The 11060-nt window shown below is 39.5% G+C and overlaps 1 protein-coding gene across 2 annotated transcripts in view; it reads left to right on the plus strand.

The window, feature by feature from the left end:
* SEMA3A (semaphorin 3A) overlaps positions 1-9850 on the plus strand; it is a 240247-nt gene extending 230397 nt beyond the window's left edge. For both annotated transcript variants that reach the window (XM_075558474.1, XM_075558473.1), the window contains 2 exons: positions 2912-3054; positions 5005-9850. In XM_075558474.1, the coding sequence (XP_075414589.1) occupies positions 2912-3054; positions 5005-5460 (599 nt within the window). In that variant the 3' untranslated portion in view covers positions 5461-9850. The remainder of the gene's footprint in view (positions 1-2911; positions 3055-5004) is intronic.
* Positions 9851-11060: the final 1210 nt, after the last annotated feature.

Genomic DNA, 11060 nt, shown 5'->3' on the forward strand with positions numbered 1-11060 from the left:
TAAGGCCACTTTTTTAGTGGGGGGTATTATCTGGCTCTAAAATAAAGTTTTCTGAATGTAATAAAGTTCAGTCTCAGAGAATTTAGCATTGGTAAATGATTTCCATGCAAATTTAGTTTTTGTTATTAGTGTTGATGGCAACACACCCAACTGAACAATAAAATGGACACCGTCAAACCCAATAAAAGGCACGGCTGTAAATGGAGCACGGTTAGAGGTTGATATGACACTGTTTTCAGCTTGGCTCTCCCCGGCAGGCCTTCCTCTGACGTTTGTTCCAGGAGCAGGGCGGAGAGGTGACAAAGAATGGAAGAAAGGAATGCCGAAAGGGGAAGAAAGTCTTCAGGCATTGGCAAGAGTAGTTAGGGCCCTCTTCTCTGATTGCCTCTCTCTCTTTAGCTTTTGTAAGCTAGAAGGTGATGCAGGCTCCCCCCAAAGATACACCCTTGACATACCCTTGACATATCAAGGGTGTGACCCAAGTTGGAGTGTCGCATCGCACCTAGCATCGCACCTAAGCCTTTTACAACTGGTTGGATGCTGACATCAAATCATATGGTTGCTGGATTTACAAGTTACATCATCACATAATTGCCAAAGCACCGTGAATCGTGATACACAGATGGATAGCTATTTGGAGGAACCACAATCCAACCCAGTCATGACAAGGCCCAAAGTAAATGAGGCCACTTTGCGTCATCACACACACTTCTAAGAAGTCGGCTTGTAGTTCTTCATAGGAAGGTCTGGCTGTCGTTTGGGCAGTCTGGTGTCATCAATATTCAACACCAACAGCTTAATTCAAATGCAGCGGTTCTGCTGATTCCTAGTCACTACCCAGTTTTCATGTACACAGGGGACACTGATGCTACCTTTGTGTTAAAACTCGTCTATATTAAACATTGTTCTTAGCTAGGTAACAACAACTGCATTGACAGATTTAGCAAGTTTTATGTTTTAGAGTAGTAATATAGAAAGTTGCATCGATAGCTTTGGTCTGTAGAGCAAATGAGCGTCAGCAAAACATCGATTATCATGAACCTCCACGTGACACAAGCAGGCCTGGACGCATAGTTGCTGCTGGAGAAGTTCCTGGAGGATCGTTCATTCGTCTCAAGTCCCAGTGGAGTTTTTATGCTCTATATCAGTACTATATCGAGAGTGAATATAATGTCAGTTGCTAAACACACGGACTTAGTCACAAAAGTTTAAACAGCCAAACAATTAGCAGAGGGAAATGCGTTTGTAATAGGAGTGTACTAGACTGCTACGAGGCATTCTGCTTGTTTGCAGTAGCTCCTAAATAATCCGAGATTGCCAGTCCCTTTTAGACATCCTTTGATTTGCCTGGTTCTAGCAAAGCAAATGTCTGACAAACAGAAACATCATTCATTCAATTCAAGGACGCCAGAAATGCAAAAAAAAATTCCGAGAAAAAAATCTAATAGTTTTCTAAGTAAATAGAGTATGTGGAATCAGTTAAATATTGCGTTTTCGTTTTATCGTGTTTTGTATATTTCAGTTATATCTTATTTTTTCTCCTACTCATGGGATTGATTATTTTAAGTACCAGTGGACAGACAACTTGCCAAATACTAGAAAAGTTTCACAGCGAAGGCGATAGAAGCAAAAGACTCAGATGCTAGCTTCCCAAGTGACAGCAAGCGGAGAGAGCAGGTCTGCTCTGGGCTGGGGGACAGACGCAGAGGATGGCCTGGGTGGTCACAGGGATTTGATGGAAGTCCTGCTTTGGAAACCTTTATTCCTGTGAGAGCACAGAAGATCAGCTAAGACAGACAAAAATGCTCAGTTCTTTATGACAAGAGCTAAACTGTCAAAGTGACGCCGAAAAGGTGGGGAAGCCTTTTTTTAATTAAAAGTCAGACCAAGTTTAGTGTGGAGAGCAAAAAATGTTTCATCTGTCTACACTGTCGGCTTTCTGTGTATGTGGAAATATATTTATTATTTTCTAAATTAATTTAACGAGTTCCAGATTGTACAGGATGTCATCATGGAAACAGGATTATACAAGATTACAAGGAGCTTTTTACCACCACCCCCTCACCCCCCATGAATTCCACCTAGCCGCCCTGCTGCGTACTCTTGATCTGAACTGTGTTTCATTGACCACATGGAAGGAGGTTACATAAAGGGTAAAATAATAGAAACTCTATCAGGAAACAGGTTTTCTTATTGCTGTGTCTTATGACATGCTCTTGCCATATTCCTTAGTCTAATTCTAGGCAATAATAAAGGATGTGTCATTTTAAAATAGAACAATTGAAACCACATTGAATCGGAGCCATGCATCTTTCTGCTGAGCCATCCGCAGGACTGCACCCCAGTGGGGTTTCAGAACAAACGTGGGGCTTGTTTAAGGCTCCTGGGTGGGGAGTAGCAACTTCCTGAACTCCACCTACTGTGAAAGCGTAGGTAAATATTATTGGTTGATGAATTTCATTATCCAGATGCAAAACAAACACAAAGAGGCAAAATGATTTCTCAGAAACGGCTTCTCATTGCCACTGGTTTGGACCAGTGACTCGTCTTCTGGCCCTTTTACTCAAAGTGGAGTTTTCCCGTGAACGTAATTTCACACAGGGTAAGATTCTGGCGTCTAAAGATGCAGGGTTATGCTGCACACATGACTGCTTTTGTTAACGTAATGCTATTTTCTGGTGCACACATCTCTGCGTATGCTTTGTATAACACAGAGCAAACTGATTAGTCTAGTTAGGTAGGCATTCGGCTCTAAAACTTTACATCCTTGACATTTCTGCCATCCTCAATCAATTTGTGAAATCCTTCCAACTTGGCAACCCACTTGTCTCCTACATTTTCAAATAAATACTAAAGAAAGTTGAGATTCCTTTTTTAAGATTTCCCATTTCCTTTCCTCTTCGTGGGCCAGATAATCACCACGGCCACAGCCTGGAAGAAAGAATCATCTATGGAGTGGAAAACAGTAGCACGTTCCTGGAGTGCAGCCCGAAATCACAGCGGGCTGTGGTCTACTGGCAATTCCAGAGGCGAAACGAAGAGCGAAAGGAGGAGGTAAGGGGATGACCGTGGTGGCCTTGTTTTTGCTCAGGGACTGCTCAGTGACTGCAGCTTGTTTCATTTTCAGAGGGCGAAAAGTACTGTGAACCCCTCGCTTTTTCTTAACCAATTGAGAGCTCGTTCATTAGACAAGTGTTCCTTGATGGCTCATTATACGAAATGCTTCATGCAGTAGCCGTAGAGGAACGAACAGGGACTGGTAAGAGGTTCTGCCCCTGAAGGAGTTTAGAGCGATGCTGGAATGCACTTCAGAATGACCTTATTCCTTCTTGTGGTTCCCTGGGAGAACAAACATGTCATCTATACATTTGTCCACATTGAAAAAGAATCAAATCCTCCTCCTAATTCTAATTTTTGTCCATTTAGTGCTTCTACCCAAGCATGTACTTTCTTTCTCCATTGAACTCCTCCTCAGACAGAGGGTGGAAGGCTGTGGTCGAAGATTTGGGCTGAGGGAGCGCAGGCTCCGACATGAGCACACGGGGGTAGATCAGACAGCTCTTCCTCCTCATGCAGCCTCTGGTGTGAATTCGAAAACTGTGCACAGAAAATCTCAGTGAATGTCTAAAATGTAAAGACTGCTTTAACGTCTGTCAAAAAATTATATACTGGTAATGAGATGATTTGGTTGGCTTATAAAATGTGCTGTATGCATAAATATGAAAAGATTCTGCAAAGAAAAGTAAAAATTCTTCCCCTTTTGAATTTTAAGCAGAGCCTTTAAACACTGTAACCTAATAGTACAAATATGAAGGTTCCTTTTATATGTTGCCTCCTTGGGCGTTCAGAGATGTTTGCTGTAAGCTTTATTCAAAACAAGGCAAAGTGGAATATATTGAATGCATTCAAGAGTATGCGACAAGACCTAAAATTGAAGTAACTATTAATCATTTTTCTTATCCTTGCTCAATTGCTGCTCTCTTATTTTATTGTTCAACTTTCTTATACATCATATTATTAACACATTTTTAGAAGCAGTATTTTCTAATATCAGTATCTCACTTTACCTTTCTTCTCTATTTATATACTTAATTCTGTTATTTTTGAATTCCTTCTCATGGCGTTATTGCTCTGGACTGATCACTGCAAGGTCAGTGGTTTGAAACCATGGAGCAGCAGACTAAAATATCCAGGTGCCAGCCAAAAGACTGGAGGTTGGAGCCCACCTAAAACAACAGGAAAAAATCTCACTGCCCTCTAGTGGATTCTGACCAATGCAGCCCTAGAAGTCAGGGTAGAGCTACCTCTGTGGTTTTCTGAGCCTGGAAGTCTTTGCTAGAGCAGAAAGCCTCCTCTTTCTCCTGCAAAGTGCCTGGTGGTTTCAAACTGCCATCCCTTTGGTTTACACTCCAATATGTAACCACTACTCAACCAGGCCTCTTCTGTTACAGCTACTACCTGGAGAATTCAAATATGAATCTACCACTTCTTAATACATTAACCATTGCACCACTAGTGTGCCTAGTGTATCCAAAGCCCAGCCCCAACCACCCCAACAAAGGCCAGGTGATTTCCTGACAAGACAATTGGCTATTGACAAGCTTAGGCAGCACAGTTCTGCTCTGACACACATGGATTGTTAGATGTATAAAATAATGTATTTGTTCTCTCCTCTATTTATCGTGCATATTTTAAGTTATTACTTTTATTTAGAAAAGTCAGGCAAGCCATATTTTCTTTGCATCTTAAAAATAATTGGCAGAGATTATAACCTTTGTCCCTGGAGGATAAATGCTGTCATTTTTCTTAAGTTGAGTATTTTATTATCAGTTAAAGTTTAATATGTGTAAGTTCTATTCAATATATAGCCTAAATGTTCACTGACATAATGTCTCAGCATGTACGTTTCTTTTATATATAAGCACCAAACCCATCGCCTTCGTGTCCACTCTGATTTATGTAAGCATACTCTCTGTTGCCTTTCTCCCCCCCCCGCCCCCCCAGATCAGAGTTGATGATCATATCATTAGGACAGAACAAGGCCTTCTGCTGCGCAGCCTTCAGCGGAAAAACTCAGGCAATTACCTCTGTCACGCTGTGGAGCATGGCTTCATACAAACCCTTCTTAAGGTCACCTTGGAAGTCATTGACACCGAGCATTTGGAAGAACTTCTGCAGAAAGATGATGACGGAGATGGTTCTAAGACCAAAGAGCTGTCCAACAGCATGACCCCGAGCAGGAAAGTCTGGTACAGAGACTTCATGGAGCTCATCAACCACCCCAACCTGAACACGATGGACGAGTTCTGTGAACAAGTTTGGAAAAGGGACCGAAAACAACGCCGGCAAAGGCCTGGGCAGAGCCAAGGGAACAGTAATAAATGGAAGCACTTACAGGAAAATAAGAAAGGTAGAAACAGGAGGACCCACGAATTCGAGAGGGCACCCCGGAGTGTCTGAGATGCACTACCTTTAGAAACCTCAAACAAGTAGAAACTTGCTTAGACAATAACTGGAAAAAACATGCAATATACATGGACTGTTCTCATGGCATTATGTGGATGTTTACAATGGTGGGAAATTCAACTGAGTTCCACTAATTATAAATGAAGTCCATGAGCAACGTTCCTAACAGGATTTCTCCCTAATACCAACACCTAATCGAGGTCACTGGTCAATGCAGACGTGCCCCCGAGAAGACTTAACATTTCCTAAAAGGTTGCATTGTACAGGTTCCGCTTTCTTCTTTGCCTGAGAAATAAAAATGTCATTTGCCATATTGCCATCTAAAGAAGAAAAACCGCATCAGCAAAGCCATTTTATTGAACTAAAAGTATCAAACAAACTGCATGGATTTACTACGCTGATGTAGATTCCAAAATGTGGTTGGATTCAAGGATATTTTTTTTTGTCTGCCAACCCTTTTGTTTATTGTACTGGAGGAGTAAAATGATCCTGAATGAAATGGTCTGTGGAAATATAAAAAACATAAACAATCCATCATCCAGAAGAACAATGGGATATACTGATCTACTACTGATGTCTTCTTTCAGCTTTGATTTGAAGATGTATTTTATTAAAGCTATAATTTAAATGTACCATGACAAATATGCAGTGTAAATTAGTTTTCTAAGCTAGAGTAGATTTTTGTCTGAGAAATAGTGCGCTATGCAGTTTTTGTTTGAAAAATTCCACTTGTGTGCTGCTTTAATTTTTTTGTTTGTTTGTTTTCAGTTTTTAAGAGGGATTGCTGGTATTGTTTTAGAAACACATACACATCTTTAACAACTATTTTCTAAAACCTATTTATAAATTATTCTTTATTTTTCCAGGGTGATTAAACAAGTAGAAGTAATTCACACCTTCTCTTTCTTAAGTATTATCTAAATTAATTTCAAATTGTATACTGTTTTCATAACAATAACAACAAATCCTTTAACTAGGAAAAAAGAGCGGGTGGGGAAGTGATTGGTTGAATGCATTTTATTGCTTCTAGTGGATCGATGGATAGAAAATTTACTGCATATGTCATGAAACTAAAAAGCATTGTGTTAATATAGTGTTAACAGAAATGGTCTCTTCTGTGCTTGAATTCCTACATGATATTTGAGACATGGAAACTCTCTCTTGCCTGATTTCATTGGAAATTATATCTGTATAACAATATATTTGTAAAGGATCGGGAACATCTATAATAATGAAGTAAATATCAGAAAGGCTAAATTTCCAACTCTGTTTACATCTGTATCAATCATTCCCCAACTGCCCCCTTATCACACCTTTCGACAGTTATCTGGCTAACCACATCATTCTTCACGTCAACAAGAATGACTTTCATGTCAACTGTTGTCTAAGACGCCGCCCACACATAAACGATGAAAAGCTCTTCACCCCCTGCAACAACTTATCAAGTGCTGTAAGAGATGGTTCATTGAGGGCTGTCTACTCGTTTATTCTGTGGCGACTCACGGGTAAACAATGCCTTCAGGGGCCGAGGACCTGCAGCATCACAGTACAATTTCGTTTGCACTCTGTTTGCCTCTCCTGGAACCCCTCCCTCCTGAGATCCTTCATCGTGAACCAAAAAATGCAAAGGAACACCTTATTGCTAATTAATGAAGCATCATTAAAATGCTAACTCTAGCTGTCTTGGGATTCTAATTAACTCAGCATTAATTTCTCACCTCAGCCTCCAGTGAATTTTTAAAAATTTCTTTCAGCTGAAAGAGTTCACAGATGCAAGCTCTTGTTTCAGTTTTAATGATTCCTTTGAATAAACCATTTGTTGGTGTTCCTTTCAAATTATAAAGCCTAGAAATATTCTACATTCAATTTTAAGCTCCATTGACTACTATAGTATTGCTTTTAGAATTACATTCTCAAGCAAAAGCCAACTTGTTAAATTATCAGAAGGCTACACTCCTTTACAGAATAAAAGTATTTGAAAAATCATTGAAAGAACGAGTGATCCCAAATAGATCACTCTTGAATACATAAGTATCTTAACTGTACTAGAATGCAGTGTTGCTTGTTATTCCGAACATGCAGCTGAAACAAATGTATTTTCGATAACAGAAATCATTTATTTCTTATTAGTCTTCAAAAATAAAGGATTAGAAAGGTTATCGATTGTCTGATAGCTGAAGGGATGCCTTTCCATACCTGAATGCATTTTATTTAGCAACACAAAATAGCAATAGAAAGTGATTTTTGATTAAAAACCACAGACACAAACGCACCTACTTGTATGCCATTGTAAACCTTCAGGTCTAAGCTTTCAAAGAAAACGAAAGCCGTAACCTGAAAGCAGAAAACTCGCTTCAGTCATAACCTTCCGCCAATGAGCATGAAGACGGGCAGTTTGCACGGAAAATAGCCTAGGTCCCGTGCGATGAATCCCCTCGGGCTACGGTGTATGCACGAATGATCGGGAATGAAACTGCTGAGAGCCTCGGGTGGTCTTAAGCAAAGTCTGACCGCAAGCACGAGGCAGGCAAAGGGAGTGGCCTGGGAGAAAGGCCATGGCCCAGCTGAAAGCAAATGCAATCTGTAAGCGCATGGAGAAGCACACTTACCGCTTCTTTTTATGTATTATTTAGTGATTTTCTTTGATATGTGCTTAATAGTTTAATTTTTGCTACCTACACCTTAGGACAAAGAGATGTAAAGAATGTTGAAAAGAAGGGGAAGAACCGTGTAAAGTACAATCTTTATAGTTACTCCATTTTAATGTGTTCAGCATCATGCTAACATGCAAGATTTCCCCCCATAGGCGACAAGGTGGTTTATGTGTTATTTAAGGGCAGGTGCGGATGCCCATTCACTAAGCATGTTTCTTGCCAGGCAGTAGGGATGGTCCATATCTGTATTCATCACTGCCTTTCAGATGGGAATTAGAAAACTGGAGAGAGAAAAATATGTAATGAAACTGCTGCTGTAAATTATTTCTTTTAGCATGTATTCAGTTGCTAAATACACATTTCTTCAAAATATTTGAAGTCACATGTCTTTACTATTCCCTGTAGTATATAGTATCAAAGATCATAAGCTTCAAAAATGTCGAGAGCTAGAGTCAGGTTGATACATACTCAGCCAACAGATTTCTTCTTTTGTAGATTATCTGTAATAGGAGTTGTCTATTCTTGGTGACGATGTGCATTTTTATCACCTTTAAATTAAATATTTCTACTTTTTTTTCAAGCTACAGGGAAATATGGATGTGAACGTTTATAATGTATTCTTATCAGCTTGGGTTCAGTGAGGAGGCACAAAAATGCCCAATTGTTGCTTTGAAATAGCCTCTCCTGCAGGTCATAGGCAAGTGGTTTAAAACTATGACGTCATTACATTGTGAAATCTGTCTTTGAGTTCATTTCGTTTTCCAACAAAAAGCATTTACAACTGAACAAAACTGGTTAGTATGCCCTTTTCATTCAACTTAATGGAAAACAATCAGGTTTCCAGGCCTAAAAGGCATTTAACAAATTGGATTCAGCACCACCTATATTGTCATAATGTGTCAAATATAAACTGGCCAAATGCCAAGATACTCATTGCTTTTTATTTTAACTTTCTTTGTCATAAGTATTTTAAATCAAATGTAATATTTGAAAAATACATGTTTCCAGAAATAAGAAAGAGGTATTTTTAAAAGAATCTACAAAATTTTAAGTCTTATGTGAGTTCTAACCGTTCTCTTAAAGTAGTTGATTAGGCAAAACATACTTTTCTTTTAGATGAGTAGCCTAAGAAGACATTGAATAAAGAAAAAAAAAGATGTCTCATACAGAATAGTCATTTCATGGTACACATGGCAAAAAATAGACAAAACAGCCGACACTTGGTTATTCATTTCAACATGTAAATACATACAGAGGCAAGAAAAGTATAGAACAAAACATAGCCCAGATAAAGTTTATTTTGAATACTATAAAGAAGTTGAGTTTTCTATCCTTTCAATTATATTTCCCTAATAGACCTTGGCCATCTATGATGTACTAGGCACTATATTCATAATGCCAAGATGAATAAGACCCCTGTCCTTAATGAGCTCACCAGGAAATAAAACATAGTGACATAACTTTCCATCGTCTTCTCTCCAAGCCATTCCTGACCCTCCAGTCCCTAGATTGGTCTGTACGCACCACCTTTTCTGGGCTAAGTCTGTGCCTTATCAATACTTTTTACTGCCACACATCACAATACTGTAACATATTTGTTTGTATCGTTGACTCCCTTTCTAGACTGTGAGCTCCTTGAGGGCAGGGTCTGTATCTAATTTATCTCTACCGCCAGTGCCTACCACGATGCTGGCACCGAATGGGAGCTCAATAAATTGTTGTTGAAAACAGCCAAGTTACAATGTGATAAGTGCCCACTGGAGCTCTCAGTGCCAGTGCGATTGGAGCACAATAGAAGGAGTTAACTGGGGAAGACGGAGCTTGGACACCTTCTGAGAGGTGATTTGTGAACAGTGATTTAAAACATCAGTCCAATTTCTTAGCTACAGAAGGATAACTTTGGCAGAGGGCATAGGAGAAAGGAAGAAAGTTTTACATTTATATGTTCTTATCCCCACACCGCCGGGAACAAGTTCTTTCAATGGATAGGACACAATTTTCATAAACTCACTGCCATCAAATCAATATCAACTCACAGCAATCTTATGCAAGTTTTCCGAAACTAAAATTTTGGGGAATTGGTTTCCTAAACTTTCTCCTGGGGAGCAGCTATGGGTTTGAACTCCAGACCTTGCAGTTGGCAGTCCAATGCTTATCCAACAGCCCCACGTGAGCGTCTTCATCAAGTTCTCAATGACAAGTCAATAAGTCAATGTTCCATTGGTCACTTTACGACCCAGTGTTCTTACAGAAGCACCAGAAATGGAAAGTGCTAAGATATACATATATAATCTCGGGCTCGCTCTGGTCAGCTCTGGATAAAGATCCTCGTTTCTTTTAAATCCCCTCTCTTAGGTAATCTTCACATGCTTATCTTTTCCCTTAGCTCTGTTCTATTATTGAACCTGTTTTATATTTCAAAAGAGACTGACTCAGTAGATACCCTGCAATAATCCTGTCTCAGAAACATAGCAAAGATATCTAGTTCTTAAATGGGGTTATAGCCAGTAGCATAGAGATTAGTTTTTACAACACATATCTTTGAGGGGCACAATTGAACCCATAATGTTTCACATTTTGGCACCAACCCCCCCACCCCCATTTCTAGCCGCATGCAGAGCACATCCACCCCATCCCATTATTTCCACAGTTTTCAATCAAGTCCAAAATCTTAAATTCTGAAGCATCCAAATAAAGCACAGGTAAGATGACGGGACAAAATTTCTCCTCAGCTGTAAACTATTGAAATCTAAAATACAAATTATTAGCTTTCAAAGTAAATGGTACAACAAATACAAGATAGATACTTCCATCACAAATGGTAGAAATTGGAAAGAAAGAATAACAAGCCACGAAGCAAGCCCAAACCTCAGCCAAACAAATCACGATAACGCTCAAGGATTGAAGACTGTCTCTGAGATCACCAGGACAAATGCCCAT

The sequence above is a fragment of the Tenrec ecaudatus genome, chromosome 9, assembly GCF_050624435.1.
Source record: "Tenrec ecaudatus isolate mTenEca1 chromosome 9, mTenEca1.hap1, whole genome shotgun sequence".
NCBI lineage: Eukaryota > Metazoa > Chordata > Mammalia > Afrosoricida > Tenrecidae > Tenrec > Tenrec ecaudatus.